Below are 19,699 nucleotides of genomic sequence, written 5' to 3' on the forward strand. Positions count from 1 at the left end.
GGAAGGGGCCCCTGGGGTTTGGCACCGCTTGCGGCTTAGGGTTGCCCACCGAAATGCTTGGCAGGCACAGACTAGCGATAGTACTGACCCTAACCGCCACCAGTCCCCCCTATGGCTCGCTGCAAAAATCTAAGTTGGGAGGAGAAAAGGGCCGGAACGCCCCCTGAACTTACGTCAAAGGTGATCCGGAATGCGAACTCTCCTGTCAGGCCGGGTTGGGGCGCAGGCCGCTGCCTCGCTTCCTGCTTGGCTCCATGCACCTGGTCCTCACAGTGGCCAACCGGAACACGACAAAGTTGCTCGCCGCCGCGCTAGTCATTCGGAGTCTTTGACGGCCAGCTACGGACATGCGGACTAAGTCGTGTGGAATGGCGTGACAATAGTGTGCCTTTATCAAGGACAGTGATTAAATTTGAGGATGAATTCGTTAGCGAGGCGATACAATAGACACTGGGCCAGTCATGCATGAAACGCTGGTTCACAAGCAACCAAGTCTAGCTTCTGAGAACCAGCGTTTGGCGTTGAAGCCAGATCAATCGTATCACTCATGTGGCAGCTTAGGGCACTCCCTTGGATCCTCGCAACCTCCACTGGTACAACCTGTACAACCCATAAAACTCCTCCAGCCGATCAAGGATCCTGTAGGACCTGACCATTTCGGATGGCCGCGCCTCCCCTGGCCACCGAGACTACGCATTTCATCGGTCTAGGCATCCCCAATCGCCGATCACAACACGCCACAAGATTTTTTAGATCGATGGACCTTCGTAACTTCCGTGCCACCGACGTAAACTGCGAAGATTCGCCGCTTTGCTCGTCAGCGGTTGACCCTCATTTTGGCTATGTGAGGAAGCAGTGCTCTTCCGCACTCGTCCACCCATACTACAGATAAGACACCCTGCCTCGAAGAATTCGACACGACACGACTCGATTCTCCAGTGTCTTCCAAAACTCACTTCCGCTACAGAGCAGGAGAATCACACCATGGACTTTGAGCCTTTGGAAAACTGGTACCCTCAATCCAGTCCTTCCTTCGCCCACTATGATGCCGCTCAGAGCTCCATCAACTTCGAGTCCTCGGAAGACTGGTACCCTCAACTCGGTACTTCTCTCGCCCGCTATGACGCCGCACAGAGCTCCGTCGACGACATATCTACCTCCTTCCGAACTCCTACATCCCATGAGACTGAGATGGCAGCGACTCAAGAACACAAGGTGCGTGAGAAATTCATGGTGAGCCCTGCTGCATACAACAATCATGATCGCAGCAATGACGAACCGGTTCGATGTGACGACGAGGATGAAGCTAGCAATCACCATGACACGTCTACCTCCACGCCGTCGCAAGAGACCGATACACCCCTCGAAAAGCTCCCGCCCTACAACGAAGATGGCCAGATATACTGCGACCACGTCAGCTGCTTGGGAAAAAACCAGACATTTCCCCACCCCTATTACTGGAGAAGACATATGCTCGGACACGAGCGAGCAAACACGCACTGGCTAGGGCACCACAAGAAGCGTCCGAAAACACACTTCTGCCCATTTCCCGAGTGCAAGGTCAACAACAGGTACGAATTCGCCTCGGCGCGGAGTCTGAGGGGTCACCTGCTGAAGCACTACCCTGTTTGTAATCAATGTCTCCAAAGGGGATTGAAATGCGACAAAGTACGACCTGAATGCGGGCATTGTCGTAAGGAAAACTCGCCGTGTGCTTTCGAGATGCCTTTTCCCCTACCGCCGCGCAAGAACTGTGACCAATGTCGACGAAGAAGAATTCATTGCGGAGAACAACGACCTGTATGCGGGGGATGTCGAAAAAACAACTTGCCGTGTACTTTCGACGATCCTCTTCTCACGCAAAAGACACCAGAAAACTGCGGTATGGAGCAGGAGAAGCCCTTGGAGAGACAGATGAACCACACTCTCCGGATAGAAAACCCTTCCTCCCGGAGCCCATGTCGCTCCGACGGAGACACCAATTCAGAGTCCCAGCCAACAACACTAGAGCGATTTTCAAACCACCTGCCATCTGACCATACCGCCAAGGCACAGCTCCATAGTGGCCTCCTCTGTCCGGACGCGAACAGCGCGCCCTGGGAGGCGGCCAGCCACGAAGCGCCATGGACGCACGACATCCTGGGACAAGTGGGAGTCCTGCACGGCGATTCCACAAGCGACGTGTTCGAGGAAGTGCAGCAGTCCAACTTCTCCGCCCTTTTCAACCTTGACCAGGAACCTCCGAAGCAAAATCCTCTTCCCCCGTCAAATTTCAGTGGAAACACCCCACTGGTCTCAGATGTGTCGCATCATCAGAGTCATCATTACTCCTCTTGTGACACAATAGCCCGATCCTCGACGCAGAATATGGGCCCATCCATCTGCTTCTCATTCGACCCCGGTGATGACTGGAGGAAGATTTCCCATTGGCGTGACAGAGCGCTAACTCGGGACCGGGTTTGGAAGGTACGCTGACCCCTCTGGTGCTGGCTGTGAGTGGAAGGCATATGGCATATACTGACCAGGAGGGCAGCGACGGAAGCGCCTGAAGCTCAAGAGAGAAGCCATCGAGCGCGAACGCCTGAAGCTCATGAGACAAACCATCGACCCCGAACGCCGCGTCGAATCTTCCTCTGATCCCGAACAGCAACAAAGGGCGCTGGCCACCTTAGCGGCTCCAGAGTCTCCGGAGAAGCCACCTCCGATTGAAGCTCCGCAGAACCCGGCAGGGATCTTGCCTTTCGATGATTGTTTCTCGCCGTTTGATACGCCGGAAGCCTACAGCCTCCCTTGGGGAGTCCATTCCCAGCCAGCGTTCGGCTTTTCGACGCACCCTGCCACCGCCGCCAATCTGGAGTATGAGCTACTACTACAGAACACGTACGCTGGTATACCCAGTTACGACTCAAGTAGCCTGTATCAGTGGGATCAGCTCACCCAGCCTACATGGCCTCCTGACCATGTATACACGTACGCTGGTATACCCAGTTACGACTCAAGTAACCTGTATCAGTGGGATCAGCTCGCCCAGGCTACATGGACTCCTGACCACGTCTACGTTTACAATATGCAGGATTATCCCATCGCGAATGGGCCGCGGGATGGCCTTCCTCAACAGCCCCTTGAGCAAATTTGCCCATGGGAGGGACGGTGAAATCTATCCACCGGCGACTCCATCCATCTCAATTTCTTGAGATCAATCAATCTGGCGGCATGACGATGTTGGTGTATTCCATGGACATAGACCTCTACATGTCTCATACACTTGTACATGGTAGTACCAATCAAACAAGACAGATAGCTAACATTGTACAAGTGCACAACATCCCTGCAATGCCCGCAGCCCATCTACTGACTGTCGGAGCGCTGAGTAGTGACCATGGTACAACGCTACTTGCTTCGTCGAGCTGGAGCTGCCCCGTAGGTTGACAAGACGTCGCCCTATGCAGCTCCAAGCTGCTCTTCGTAGAGCTTCTCCAACGTTACTTGAGGCGCTTCTTCCACAGTTCGCAGTGGTTGTTCGCGCAGTTTCTCGTTGCCTTTGCGTGGTCCCCTCAGTTTCTCGATGCATGGCTAGATGTAGGTAGACATTCATACCCATCGGCCATGAAAATGCTGTAGGATAGATTTCGCCTTTCGAAATCTCGTGGTTTCTCACAACCCCAGGTTGAGAGCATCTATCACCGTCCAATACTTCGCCGCGAGCCTGTTGCAGGTGCCCCGGCCTCAAGGGCTGACTGTCGATCCTGATCACATTGTGCCTGACTCGTTGGGAGGTATAGTAGTCTCTCCAATCCTGCAAATTAACGGGCAACAAGCCACAATAATGGTAGTTAATGACGAACTCAAATCCCATTGTAGGATATTCTGGCGTACCCGAATCCTCCATGCACTCAGTTTCCCCTGGGAAGGTTGTTCTCTCTCCTGGCGCCGCTAGTCGCCCGGCACCTAACTTCTTTCACCCGCATCCAGCGCAGTCTCGCTTTCTCAACCTTCTGCATCTGTCTCACATTCAACAGATTGGAGATAGGTCTGAAAGAGCTGCCATCATGGCATATCTCGATAACAAATATGAGCATTCCATCCACGGGGACAACTTGTTTGTTGAACAACAGCCCCAACCAAAGGGGGGCCTTTCCCAGAATCCTTTCCCTCAACTCATTCAACTAGTTACCTTGCTGACAAGGCGATTTAGACCACTCCCACAACCTGCGATGAAGAGCCCACTGTAATGCGATCTCGAAACCCCCCATCCCCAGAGGCGCTACCTGGCCGCCCAATGCCACCTGAAAAACCAGTCGGGGCAGAGAAAGCACCGCGCCACCACCCCCCACCCATTCATGGACAAAAAAGGCAGAGTGATGAAGCCCGAGGCTCGACACTAGAGACTCCAAAAGACCACATTCCGGGGATGATGTGACAACAAACGTACCATTACCAGCCGAGCCAAAGAAACAGACTGCAAGTTCCGTACATGACCGCCAATAGGCCCGACCAACCCAATTTCCCAACCCATCAAGTTGGTACCCAACAGGTGAAAGCCAGACAGAGTGTATCGGGAACCTCTGCCGGGGAGGAAAAAGGAGCAATTGTCACGGGGCTCGTGCTGCCGATGCGAGGAGAGTGGGAAGATCTTCATTTGGCCAAAGTGCAGCTGCATTTTGCTTGCACCAACTTTGCCCACTTTTGTCAGAACTGGCAGCAGAGCACGGCTTTTGACGGAGATGAAGGTGACGAAAGACTCGCGATGCCTCACAAGGTACAAACAAGAGCAGTCCGGAGACGAGTGCAGACTGATCTCGACTTCAGTCGAGGATCTTGTCATTCAGGTGCGGAAGAAGGTGGATCTTGGCTTCCATGCGGCCTCCGGGCCTCGTACCTTGAGGTCTTGTGGAATGTGATTCCAGCGTCGTTTGTTCAGCTTTGACCCAATGTACGTAGATGCGCGGTCAACACACTTCCCACCACCGCTGACAGTACCCGACTCTTGGATGGCTTGCACCTAGTGATGTTGACGAGGCAGTATGACATGTGAAGCTGTCGCCCGAAGCTCGACTTGGAGCGTTGCCTGGACAGAGACTACCCAGGAGCGGTTGTCGAAACGCCAGATCACTAGTTGGTAGGTCATGCTGATATTTTGGGCGAGAAGTCATTGATCGACATCAGTTCGCTCGTTCCGCCCAGGAGAGACGACAAGGATAGCATGGCGTGTGCACTGTGGGAGGCCTGCACCCGTGTGCATCCTCGTTGCGACTCGTAGCATAATGCTCCTCGAATATGCACCGATCCAAACAGGGCACAGCAAGGCATAGTGCGACATCAAAAGTCGATACGACCCTAAGCTAGATAGACTTCACGCAAAGTCTGAGTATGCCAGCGGCTCGCTTCTGCCAAATCTATCATGAACAGGTGTTTCCGGACCTCTCCTTGTCGTTGCGTGGTCAAGTTGCGCATCTGGTCTCCGTTGCAGGGTCATAGTCGATGTCAAAGTGGTGTAGAATGAAAGAGGATTGAAACAGACACAACTGCCTTACACTGCATTTGCCGGTGCGCTGTTTATGTAACTCGTATATCGAATAAGTCCTGCCTCCCTAGCCAGCACAGGCCGATTCGATGCGGGTGATGACCCTACCAGCAGCCCGATCCGCCCCGAGTTCAGTAGCGGCATATCAGACCCGTTATCTAACTAGAGGGTAAATGTATATACTATAGGATTAATAATGATAGATAACTAGCCTATAGATAGAGATATTAACGCTTAAAGAAGGCTTTAAGGTTAATAGGTATAACCCCTCTTACTATATATATATATAGTAAGCTAGCTACTTAACTAGCGGCCTAACTCCTTAATTAATATTACGTAGAGTATCTAATATTACGTAGATATTCGTGATAGTTACTCTTCTTCCTTAGGTAGTTCACCCTCGAACTAATAAGATAGTTAAGTACTTAGTAGCCTTAAGTAGTCTCGTTAATTTAATACTAATCTTAATATAGAAGTATCCGTATTTAGGTAATAATAGTACGTTATATTATTATTATATTAAATAAATGCCTTTTATTTAATTTAATTATACTCTTAATATTTCGTTCTTATACATTAATTACTTAATATATTTACTTTATTACTATTTAGCTTATTTATTTCCTTTTTCTATTTATAGTATAATTATATTATACTTAATAAATAGATAGTTTCTAGTCCTATATATATCTACGTCTTAAACCTCTATTAAGACCTTCCTTTCCTCTCTCTCCTTTCTCTTTACTATTACTTTATACGTAATACTTATCTACTTAATTCGTTCTTAAATTAAATAATTCTCTTAACTTAATCTTAATTATAATAGCTCCTCGTTAGTCTCTCTCTAAATCTCCTATCTCTTTTAAGGGTATACGCGCTTAGCGCGAGTTTTTATAGTATTAACGTTATATCTAGACTCTATAAGTATACTCCTATACCGCTTATAGCGTACTTTAAGTATATTCTATTATTAACTTCTATATAGAGCTAACTCTAAGAACGACTCTACCGACGTCGTTAATAATAAGTATAAGGTACCTGCTAATATTAGTAAATATACCCGTTATATTAAAGGTAACTACCCTTATATCCCGGTCCCCTTATTAGAAACGGCCTTTATATAACCTAGGGCGTGAGGCGCCTAGGGGTAGGTCTACTAGGGCGGTAGCCTAGCGATATAAGACTAGGTTACGTACCGTATATAACTACTAGAAGAGGAAGGAGACGATATAGCGATATATTAGTATAGTCTTAGTTAATATATTAATATACTATCTTTAGTTACCTATTTAGAGTATATCTTATAGGTATATAACTACGCTTATTCCCCTTTTATAGTTATACTCTCTCGTAGCTAACTTATAATATCTACTTTATTATACTATTCTAAAGTTACTTAACTACTTATATCTTACGTACTCTTAACCTAGCTTATATAATAAAAAGGAACTATAACTAAAGAAGCCTAACTACGTTAGGCTACGTAGGAAGTAGCTCTAATACCCCTCTTATTTTTAGTCTACTATCGATAAGGTATATACTACTATTATTCCTATTAAGGAAGGTAAGGTCCCTACTCTCTCTAGTATATTCTCCCTATCTTTTCTAGTTACTTACTTACTTAGACTCTACTAATCCCTTACGTAGCTAACTAGATCTATAATAAGACTACTAAACTTAATAAGGCCTTTACTAATTATAAAAAGGAGGTAAATAAGGTCTTTAAGAGCTTTAGTATCTTAACTCCCTCTAAGTCTAGCGCTACTATAGATAGTAGTATTAGTATAGATATTACTAACCTTACTAGTTAATAGATTATTAAAGCTTTATATACCTTAACTACTATATTAACTTAAGCTATAAGTATACTTCTAACCTACTCTTCTTAAGTCTCTTTTAGTCTAAGCTAATAGTATACTTCTTATAATATAATATCGTACTTCTCCGCTAGTTAGATCTTAATAACTATTAAACTAGTAAGTACTAGAAAGATCTTCTAATAGAAGATAGTAACGACGATAGCGATAGTAATAGCGATAGGGAGCTAGACGGCGCTAGTAATAATAATAATAATAATAATAATAATAATAATAATAATAATAATAATAGCGAGAGTAATATCGACGATATAGATATCTTTAACTAATTAATAGATATAAGTTCTATTCTCTTATCTATTTCCTACTTTTTTCGCGCCTTATATACCTCTTTCTACTACTAGTAGTAGAGTTTTAGCGGACTTCTTACCTTAATACGAGAGGAATTAAATAAATTATTTCTATTATTCTCCTTTCTTATCTATTTATTTAATCTATTTTAATAATTTTAAAGATAGATTCTCTATAAGTTAGTATAAGTTATCCTTAGAACTATACTCTTTCTACTTAAGTAAATACTACTTTTCTCTACCTTTTATTATATAAGAATCTAGTATCTCTTCTACTTTATAAAATTAGTTACTATCGATATCCTCTAACTCTAGTAGTATCTAATTAAGTCGGATATAAAACGGTTTAATAAGTAAGACGTAAAATATTAGATATAAACGCTAATATTTTATAGGAAATATTAATTAATAAGTATTCCTTTTAACCTTTATAAGGATATAAAAAGACTTTAAGAACTTATTAATAAGCTTTATATTAGATCTTTACGTACGAATATTACGCATTAAGAACTATACGAAATCGTCTTTCTTAAACTTAATAACCTTATAATAGCGATTATAAAACTATTTAATAGATTATTAAGCTTTCTACTAGAGGTTCTTAATCTATTCTTCTACTTCTTAATTATAATTAACTATTACTTAAGCTTAGATATTCTTATTCGACTACTCTTCTCTTACTATATTTATATATATTATTAGTAAATAGCGATAATATATCTAAAATAGAGATATTTTAGTTACTTAATTAACTATATTATTATAAGTAAATTTAGCTCTAGATAATAAGGAAGTTTAGTTATCTTAAGAATAGTTAATATAATAGCGTAAATACGCTTCTAGCGTTTAATTTATCTACTCTATCTATTTATCTATTTATAGATAATAGAACGTAGATAAATACCTACGTATAGTAAACTAATAGTAGAAGGTTCTCTAGTATCTAGATATAAATAAGGAGCCTCTATCGCTTATAATTAATTAAGAAACGCTCTATTTAGATATAATCTCGTCGTTAAATAACTACGTTAACTTAGATATCTTAATATTAGAGTAGTATAGGATAAATCTAACTATCTTAGAATATTTATAAACTACTACGAAAATTAAGTCGTAAACTTTTTATTTACTTATCGATAGTAGTAAGTTTATAATAAAATCTATAGTTAGGTTCTACTATAGCTAATTAGACTATAGTAGCGACGTTAATAGTCTATATAACTTATATCTTAGTACTTATATTCTCTAATAAATACTATAAGTTATTATATAGTCTCTAATATCTTTAATTATTCTAGACTACTAGTAAAACTACTATATTATCTCGCGTATTCTATCTTAGTTAAAATAGCTTCTCTACTATAAGTTATCGTAATTTATTCTTAAAATCTTATTCTATATAGTAAAGTCCTCTAAAATATATACTACGCCGTTAACTTATACGATTCTAGTAAAGTTAATATACTACTTTCTCTTATAGAATAAGTCTTCTATTTTACCTTTAAGAAGGTCTTTTTAGATCTAGTAGATATATTATTAATCTCCGATCTATAACTCTTAGATTTAGTCTTTTAAAGACTTAGAGATTAATAAAGTTTCTTTAGAAGATATTAAAGACGATTTCTTACGCGTATTTCTCTTTCTAGAAGTCTAAGACTTATATATTAAAAGTATAATATTTTAACTACTCTCTTTCGAAACGTATCTTATTTCGTAAGTTTAAGCTCTTATTAACGCTCTTACGTAAAATAGAGAGACTTTAATTATAATTATATTAATTAATTCTTATAAGCGTAAAGTAATTAAGTTACTAAAAAAGTTCTTAAGTTCCTTCTTTATAACGTAATCTAGATATCTTAAAAGGCCGTCCGTAAGATTTTCTTTATCCTTTTAATAGTAAATTACGAAATTAAAGGATACTAGAAGTTTTATCTACTTAATTTATCTTTAATCTAGTATCTTTATATCTATAAAACTCTATAATATAATATAATTAATTAATATAAGTATACTAATAGTAGACGCTTTAAGGAAGTATCTTTATTCCTTAAAAGTACGTATAATTACTAATATCTCTTAATCCTCTATAGGATAGTTTCGCTCTACTTTATTTAACTTCTTTAAGTAGAAGACTATTAGATACTATTTCTTCTTTATACTATTTATAAGTAAATTATACTCTTAGAAGAGGATATCGCTTATAGTTAATCTTAAGATATTAATTTTAAGCTTTATTAACTTATTATTCTTAAAGTAAAAGAGTATTATATTATACTTAAAGCGTACTTTTAGCTACTTAAAAGCGAGCTATATTACTATCGTCTACTAAAATAGCTCTAATTTCTTATCTTTTACTATCTCTTTAAGTAGATCTATAATAGATACTACTATTCTTAAGTAATCCTTAATAAATTCCTAATAGAAGTTCGTAAATCCTAAAAAGATCTAGATTTCGCGATAGCTCTTTAATACTAATTAGTCTTAAATTACTTCTATCTTACTAAGATCTATCTATATATCTACTATACTTACGCGGAAACTAAGAAAATTAATACTCTCTATCTTAAACTCGTACTTAAAGAGTTTTACGAAGAATTTATATTCTCTTAACTTTTATAGTACTTATTATATATATTTAATATACTCTTTTAAGTCTCTACTAAATATAAGGATATTATCTATATAAATAATAATAAAATCGTTAAAGTACTCCTTTAACGCTTTATTTATATATACTTAGAATATCCTTAACGCGTTTAAGAGACTAAAAGATATTATTAAGTACTTAAAATAACCGTAGCGCGTATAAAAAGTAATCTTTTAGTAGTCCTTCCGCTTAATTAAAATCTTATAATATATATCTCGTAAACTTAGTTTTATAAAGACTTTTATATCTAATAAATAATTAAGTATCTCGCTAATTAATAAAAGTAAGTAATAATTCTTAATCGTTATCTTATTAAGATCTCTATAGTCTATATATAATCTAAGATCTTTATCTTTCTTCTTTATAAAGAGAATTAAGATACTTATAGGCGACTTATAAAGTTATATCTAGCTCTTTATACTTATCTTATTAATATATTCTTAAAGGACGACTAATTTATTTCTATTAAGAGAGTAAATAAAGTAAAATAGTACCTTAACTTCTTCTTTAATAGAGATAAAATACTATATCTTTATATACTTAGATAGAATTAATAAATCTAGTTCTTTAAAAATATTAACGTAATCTCTTATATATTTTAGAATAGATTTAATTATTACTACGTTTAATCTAACTCTAAAGACTACTTCTATCTTAAGTATATTAAACTTAAAATAAACTATATATAAAGTTATATCTTAAGAGATAATCTACGCGTTAATAATCTTAATCTCTTATCCTAGACGGTAAGTCTATATTTCTTTTAATTAACGGATATCTAGATCTATATTTAATAACTATTTAATATCTAAGATTATATTAATATAGTAGATATCTATAGTAATAAAGTTATATAGGATATCTCTCGTAATTTTCTTTAAGTTAGTAGTATATATTAAGTAAGTATATTACCCGTAAACTAGAACGATCCTTCCGTCTATAACGCGCGCTATAAGTCTAACTAGTTCTCCTAGTATTATATTCTTAATATAAAAGCTTTATAATATAAAGTTAATCTCTACTTTTAAGTTAATCTTTACTTTTAATATATAAGGATCTTACGAAGTTATTACTTATATATTAATAATTATATAAAGTAATACTTATATTATATCTTAATAAAGAAGTTCTAATACTATTAAGATACTTATAATATAAGTACTTAGTTTTTTAAATCTTCTACGAATTTACCGCTTAACTTATACTTTAAGTCTATATTCTTCTTTAAAGTCTAATATTTACTAGAATAATAGTCCTTCTTACTATAATTATAGTAGTTATCGTTAAACTTTAACTACTACTTTTTCTTTATTTTTTTAATAACTATTATCTTCTTAAAAGTAGTTATAGATCTTATAGATATTCTTTATTTACTTATAGTCTACGCTTTATATACTTTATAACTTCTATTAACCTCTTTAATATATTAAGTTATAGTAAGGACTTATTTTTAACTAGTTACCTCTAGTATCTCTCTTAAAATAGCTATCCTTAACTTAAGATATAATAAGTTAAGGAAATACTAGACTCGTCGCTTAAATAACGGTATATTATCTAAAATATTATACTTAATAGCGACGATTTTATCTAGAAGTTCCCTTATAGTCTAATCCTTCTACTATTTTCTTATTTATAGCTTAAAAATAATAAATAAAAGGTAATTACTTAAAGTAATAATAAAATCCTAATAAAACTATAAAAACTTCTATTACGTAGTAACGTTCCTTTTCTTAGATATTTACTATCTTATAGCGATATTCTTAAGATATATAGTTACTATATTAATATAAAGCGTATACTCCTCTCTTAGGATATTTATATTTTTAAATTAGAGTTCCTATACTATCTTAAATTTAATATATTTCTTAAGGTTATTTATAGAATATCTTAATAACTTAATTAAACGTAATTATTTACTCTAGTTAAACTCTAAATTAATTAATAAAGGTCTTTTTACTATTTAAGTTAATATATCTTCTATAAGTACGGTATTAATAAACTCTTTACTTATTAACTCTCTCTCTTTATTATATATTACTTCTTCTATCTTCTTTTAAGTTAGCCTTTAGATAACCTCGTTATACCTCTCTTTTACTATAAGTTACGGTATCTTACCTTCCCTTTATAACTTAACGTTATTCTCCCCTACGGAATAGATATTACTTAATAGCTCTCCTCCTACTTAAGTAGAGGAATTATTAGATTATAAGAGGACGATCGTAGGTTAAAGAGGCTATTTAATCTCTTTAAATTTAGAACTTAATCTCGATTAGGATCGATTACGGGCCTACGCTTACGTCCTTACCGCGCTTAATATACTTATAGTATACTAGTACTATATTTACTATCTACGATAGGAAGCGTTAATAAATTATTAAACTTATTATCTAACTAGAGAGTAAATATATATACTATAGGATTAATAATAATAGATAATTAGTCTATAGATAGAGATATTAACGCTTAAAGAAGGCTTTAGAGTTAATAAGTATAACCTCTCTTACTATATATATACGGTAAGCTAGCTACTTAGTTAGCGGCCTAACTCCTTAGTTAATGTCATATAGAGTATCTAGTATTATATAGGTGTTCGTGATACGGTATATGTCTACCTGAGTAAGTAATAGTCTTCTATGCCTAGTTTCAACGGGCGAGGTAATCCGGTCTTTTACACTTGAGGGGTCGTCCTTGGCCGTCCCGATCGACATGGACCTCAACATCAGGATATCAAGGCATTTAAGGCTAACGCTGACGAGATTCATTCTTTCATCAAAGAGAAAGAACTCGAGCCAGTTCTCTGAGCAAGCTATACCCGGACTGCTTTCCAGATCCCCCGGGGACAGCAGGATTCGGGTGTGATGTCTGGCCTTCGCGCGAAGAAAGTGCAAAGTCATTCAATAAGAGCAAGGTTATCAAGTCTGGGATCGCGGAATGCACCGTACAGGATTGCGGACGAGCACTGTTCCAAACGCTTAAGATCCATTCACGGTCGTTCTGCTCATGATAGGGACCATGGGGTCCTACGAGTACCCGCCCTTTTGACTCTGAGGCAATCGATGGTCTGGGTTTGCCCTTCGACTTCATGCCTGAGAATGACGCACCGCCTTGGCCGTCTTCAACCCTCAATGTTCGACAATGGCGTCGTGATCAATGGCAGCTTCCCTCGTTAGTTTCCCATCTCGGCTTGCAGAACCCGCAACTCATACTCTGTGCTAGTCAATGGGATCTTGTATCATCCTTCTTGTGGTGGCCTTCATTCGAGGTCGTCACAAGCAAAAAATTAGATCATTGCAGCCAGTGGTTGTCCAACAAAGACGAAATGGATCCAAAGGATACTCGGAACAATCTCTCGAGTCTTCCCGCACGTCGAGGTCAGGGTCAAGAGCAGGCTTGGTCTACTGGCCTGAAAGATCAGGGAGGCAAGGGGAATGTGATTCGTTGCCCCGCGAACGGTGACGCATACCAGTGTCTCGCGGTGACGGCAGCATCCAAAATAGCTGTCCCGATCACGTGGTCGCCAGGCAACAGTCTTGGGAATGCTGGACTTTGTCGTTTTGGTGTCACCGTAACCCTGATCGGGAATGTTAGCCGAATAATTCCCACCGCCGCGTACAACAAATCCGCAAGCTGCGCTTGATAGATTTCCTTGCCTCATCAATCAGTCAAGTCATTCCACTTATACTTGAACCTCTGAATACACAGTGTCAGTCCCAGCACACCATCAAATCTGCTTCTATTGACAAATGGAAGCGTCCTTAACAACCGCTGGAGCGATGGGGCGACCAGACGGTCCTCGGAAAAGAGCCACAACGGCCTGTCGAGAATGTCAAAGATACAAAAGAAAGGTGCGAAATTGAACTCCTCAGGCCTGGCTTTCGGAGGTATTGATTCGGCACAGTGCAGCGGAACCCTACCTTGCCATCGTTGTCTGACAAAAGATTTGGCTTGCCATGTCGGAGATGATCGACGCATGAGGCCGCATCAACAAGAAAAAGAAGCCAAGATAGCATTGCTGCATCAGATTCTGAATGTCATGCGAGAAGGATCGACTGCGGAGCAGGAAACAGTGATCAGATTGATGAAGGAAAGCAAGGACGAAACCGAGTTGTTTTCCCATTTCAACATTGCTGAAACAGGCGGTGGCGCAGACATGGACAGTGACAGCGAGGACAGTTCTGAGGACAAAGAAAGTCAGCCCTTTGAGTATTCCAGGGACTCAAACACACAGCGGGATACGGCAATTCCTGTCCAATCCCTATTGAACTAGGAACACTGATATTCAGGTCGCAGTTGTTGATGAAGCTCTCGTCGAGAGCGGGAGATTACCAACCTACAGAAAGTCGGGTGTCCTTGCTTTGCACTTTAGTAGGTGGCAGAGATTGGTTTGAGGTGCCGTTCCTTCGCTCACAATAACTTCCTCGCCGCCCCGTATATCTTATCTCAGGCTCAGTTTTCTAAAGACTAATTTGGTCTTCCGCCTTCCCAATCTCCCAAAGTCCCCTCGATGAATCGACCTCTGAACGTTGACCATCGAACGTGGTCTTCGTCAGCAGACGACAGCTCGCAGGGGTGACCAAGGGGTGAGTACAGGGGGAAATCACCCTCCTGCCCGAACGGGGTGGGCTGCCTGCAGATTTGCCTGACGTTAGCATAAGTACGGGCTCCGAACACAAAGACCAAGGCCGAGTTCTGTAGGAGCTGGGCGATCGACGCGCTAATGACGGGTAAGACGCCTGTTCTATCCTCGATCCTGCACTATCAAGGTCAAGTCAAACCTTCCAGTCCCTCTTTAGCATTGGTCAACCCATCGCCGACGTTCTTGACCCTGGTAAGTTGCGGGAGAATTGTGCTGTGTTTTTATTCGATTGTGTACCGAATTTTTGGTGCCCGCTACCTTGTCGCCTGTTTCGTCGGATGCTCGTTCGACCGGTTCCTCCACTCTCCGAGGGTTTCTGGTGATTCTCGGCGCTTGCAGCTCTTCAGGCTCGTAGTACTTGACACACGTTGTAGGCCTTGGTCTGTGGGGTTTTTGTTGAGAGAGAACTGATTTGGTGACGAGGGATGGATGCAATTGCTTGTGCTGAGAGAAAGGTCGATCTGACTGTCGAATTACTCCTTGACACCACGGCATTTACACTCCCCTGGAGGGTTAGAAAGAGTTCTGCAACTGGCTTCCCAACCTAGTAATAAGGAGGACAAATCTGAGGAGGGAAAGAAAGAAGGAAGAACGCTCCCCCTCTCTCTCCTTATATCGTATGCTCCACTGTAAGGGGTACTCATTGTCTTACCTCCCTCCCTTGCCTCCCTCTTCTACATAAGTCATCCATCCCTTACGTACGGAATATTATTCTTCCGCCACACGTGACTTTCGGGCTTAGCACTGGTTCCTCCGAACCGAGCCTCCTTCAAGGTTCAACCCTGACGTCACATTCCCCTCAGCATTCCCAGATCGCAATGTCTCTACCCAAGCTTACCTCTCCCGGCGCTACTCTGGAGGAATTACTCAGTTTACTTCTTACCCGTCTCCATTAGGTGCGAAAGAAGGAACACCTCCATCTTCACATGATGCTTTATCGACCCAATGCGGTCTATGTCGCCCGGTTCAATCCTTACTTCACCCACGGCATTCAGGTCGTTTATGGCGGCAAGACCTGCCAAAACGAACTGGTGCAGCGTCAGAAGTATTCTGCCTACCATAAGGATCTCGGCCGAGGTCTGGAAAACCCCGAATACCAGGTTGATAGCCTTCGCTCCCCGAAGACAGGCATTGACTAAGGCGACATTTCAGGGAAGCAGATGAAGGAATCACACGCTCTATTTCCGAAGGCGGAGTTCATGGACTGTCCGGAGGCTGGCAGATGGTCCCTCTGCGTTCTGGATAGCGATGCGCTCCAGAACCAGATCATCGCCGCCAAGTTGGGGCAGGTTCTGTTCGACATCGCCTTCCTGGCAATGGACAAAAGCATGATCGCGAGCATAGCCAAGGTTGCTGCGGACACGGCCATGCAATTGTACCAGTAGGAGTATCATAAGGAAATTGACCTTACCGGCATGCCACCATGAACAGCGTCGCTCCTCACGGCTGGAGCACGACCATCGTGTTTGGCAAACGCGGACGCATTTACAGGACGGCGAGAGAACCAGACTGTCACGGCCTATACCGCCTTCCCTAGGGATCCCTTACGTAAACCTAGGATATACTAAGAGCGTACGCCCTATTCCCACTTATTGTACACTAGGAGCTCTCTCATCGAAGACTCCCCTAATACTATAGATAATCTTATATATTATACCTTCTATACCTACTATCTATTAGTTAGCTAAATAATCTACATTCTATCATCTACCGGTAGCCTCTTTAGGAGCTCTAGTAGTTTTATCAATAGTATTCCTATCATCCTAATAATATAGGATATTAGTTACGGCCCATCCACGCTTAGTATATCTAGCGTGGCGCGAACTTAGGGTTATTTACGCGGCTAGTAAGTACCTTTAAGTCCTAGAGGAGCTTAAAGGCGAAGCTGCTAAAGAGACCATGGGAAATCTATAGCCTAATATCATTCCTAACCCCCCTTCCCTATAATATAATGCTACTCGTATAACTAGCTAAGAGTAGGGTAATAGTATACCTAGACTATCTAGAGGGATAACCCTAGATAAAGAAGAGGATAGATGAGAAGCGTCTATATACTCTTTAATAAGGGGATAAATACTCTGATTGTCTTTATATAGTTAGTTTTAGATTAATAAATAGATAACACTAATACTATACGAGCTTCTTATAGAGCGAGAGTAGCTTATAGGAAAGGTAGTATAAAAGAGGGTAAAGTAAGAAATACTGTCTCTATAGGTAGAACTTAATAGAGGGGTCGTTAAGGACCCTATCTCTAATAAGAGTATAGCTCTGTCTATTTAGAAGCGTCTCATAGACTTATTATAGGCGCTATTATCTAGAAAGACTCCTTACCATAGTAAAGAGATAGAGTGTAGGGATGTCATAGCCTACGCGCCTTAGGTAGTAGGATACCCTATATAAGGCTAAGCGCGTAGAACTTTATCTTTTATACTATCGCCGTAACTACTAGTTAGATTCCTTTAACTTAGAATTTATATTATAATTATACTCTTAATAGATTATATTTTTATTATCAGTTATATTATAATGCTTTCTAAGATCTTTAATTAACTAACCTTAATGCGCTATAATACAGACTTTATAGAACTTATATATAATTATATTAAATTAAGAATTATTAAGTTTACCTACTTAAGATTTCTTTAAGCTTAATAAACTTTAGTCTTAATTATATTAAAGCGTTAATAAGAGATTATACTAAATATAATTATTTAAGACTAGTTAAGATTTATCCTTTTCTATTACTTTATTATAAGGAATTATTTAACTTTGAAAAACTTTAAACTTATAACTTAGTTCTATATATAATTATATTAAATTTACTATTATATTGAGAATTATAATTAAGGCCTAACTTTCCTTCTTTATTTCTCTTCCTTCTCTTACTCTCTTTACTTATTACTTAGAACTAATGTTAATTACTATATATTTAAACTTAAGTAATAGAAGATAGAACTTTTATAACTTAAGGCGTACTTACTAATCTTCTAAACTTTAATTATCTCTTTATAAGAGAGCCTTCTAAATTTAAACTTAATCCTTCTATCTAGTAGTTCTTATAGATAGCTAGATATTTAGAAACTTAATTACTATTATAGGTTTCTATATAACTCTTAATTCAATACTTTATCAAGAAATAGTTTTTATATATTACTTAGTCTTAGTTATGAATACTATAAATCTACTCCCTTAGGTCACTTTCTTAATATCTAATATGTAGAGTTTATCCTCTCTTTATCTTCCTTCTTATTATTCTTAACCCTCTAGCATTACTATCTTAGATATTAAGGCTTAAACTTAATAAAAGAAATATATAGAATAAAGGACTATAATATTAGAAATAGCCTTTATACGACCTAGAGCGCGGGGCGCCTAGAGGTAGGTCTACCGGGGTGATAGCCTAGTAATATAAGGCTAGGTTACGTACCGTACGTAACTACTAAAAGAGGAAAAAGACGATATAGCGATATATTAATATACTACTATATTAATATATTAATATACTATTCCCGGTTACCTATTTAGAGTATACCTTATAAGTATATAGCTACGCTTATTCCCCTTTTTATAGTTATACTCTCTCGTAGTTAACTTATAATATCTACTTTACTATACTATTCTAAAGTTACTTAGCTACTTATACCTTACGTACTTTTAACCTAGCTTATATAATAAAGGAACTATAACTAAGGACGCCTAACTACGTTAGGCTATATAGGAAGTAGCTCTAATAAGATTAGAGACTTTATTAGTAGATAATATCCTAAAATCTATAAAGAAGGATATCTTTATAGAGTTACTATTTAATTAAGAAGGCGCGCTTATATAGACCTTCTTAAAGATTAGAAAGATTAGTCGTAAAGTAGCTTTATTATAGATAATTAGAATAATCCCTTATAAAGCGTAGTAAGTAAAGTCCTTTTATATTTTAAGAGCGCTAAAACGAAAGGTAGTTAAATTAGTTAAAGATCGTATTAGAAAAGGCGTCTTAAAAGTATACTATAAGTTATACTATAATCTATTTTTCCTAGTTAGAAAGAAGAAGACTAGAAAGTATTATATTATTAATGTAGTAATAAATATTAATTATATAACTATTCGTAATACTAACTTACCGCTATCTTTAGACGAATTCTTTAAGGAATTTACTAAGATATATACTCTAAGTTTAATCGATTAGTTTTTATAATAGAATTAAGTTAATCTCGCTATAAAATATCGAGATATAACTATATTTTAGACGCTCTTAGAGTTAATAAGATAAACGACGCTACTATAAGACGTAACGAATTTAATTACTTAATTTATAAGAATTTTAAATAAGATATTAGTAGCCTAGATTTCTAAAGTTACGTAACTATTTATAGATAATATTACGATAAAAGGATTAAATATTAATTACTATATAAAGGAAGTTATACTAGATATTCGTCGATTTATAATAGAATACCTATAAAATCTTAATTAAGTACTATATAATATTAAGAGAGTAGAGGCGACGATATTAGAAGAAAAGTCTTAGTTCTATATAGTTAGAATTAAAATAGTTAGATATATCTATAATAGAGAAGGTAGATATTCTAATACTTTAAAGGTAGAAAAGATCTTAATATAATTACTATCTTAAAATATTATAGAATTAAAAGGTTTTCTTAAGATTTATATCTATTATTAGATCTAGATTAAAGAGTTTACTTTTATTCCTATAGTATTATATTATCTAAT

General features: G+C 38.5%; 3 protein-coding genes across 3 annotated transcripts; all 3 read left to right on the forward strand.

Moving 5' to 3' along the window:
- Positions 1-984: 984 nt before the first annotated feature.
- Z517_09243 (uncharacterized protein) lies at positions 985-3,154 on the forward strand (the record flags this gene model as incomplete). Its single annotated transcript, XM_013425153.1, has 3 exons — positions 985-1,626; positions 2,050-2,466; positions 2,534-3,154. 3 exons carry the CDS (start codon positions 985-987, stop codon positions 3,152-3,154), a joined length of 1,680 nt encoding a protein of 559 aa, XP_013280607.1.
- Positions 3,155-14,161: 11,007 nt separating this feature from the next.
- Z517_09244 (uncharacterized protein) lies at positions 14,162-14,605 on the forward strand (the record flags this gene model as incomplete). The annotated part of the gene is made up of 1 exon (XM_013425154.1): positions 14,162-14,605. The coding sequence occupies one exon, from the start codon at positions 14,162-14,164 to the stop codon at positions 14,603-14,605; it is 444 nt and encodes a 147-aa protein (XP_013280608.1).
- Positions 14,606-15,903: 1,298 nt separating this feature from the next.
- Positions 15,904-16,359, forward strand: Z517_09245 (uncharacterized protein; the record flags this gene model as incomplete). Its single annotated transcript, XM_013425155.1, has 2 exons — positions 15,904-16,051; positions 16,127-16,359. The coding sequence occupies 2 exons, from the start codon at positions 15,904-15,906 to the stop codon at positions 16,357-16,359; spliced, it is 381 nt and encodes a 126-aa protein (XP_013280609.1).
- Between the last annotated feature and the right edge of the window lie 3,340 nt (positions 16,360-19,699).

The sequence above is a fragment of the Fonsecaea pedrosoi genome (genome assembly GCF_000835455.1).
Source record: "Fonsecaea pedrosoi CBS 271.37 unplaced genomic scaffold supercont1.6, whole genome shotgun sequence".
NCBI lineage: Eukaryota > Fungi > Ascomycota > Eurotiomycetes > Chaetothyriales > Herpotrichiellaceae > Fonsecaea > Fonsecaea pedrosoi.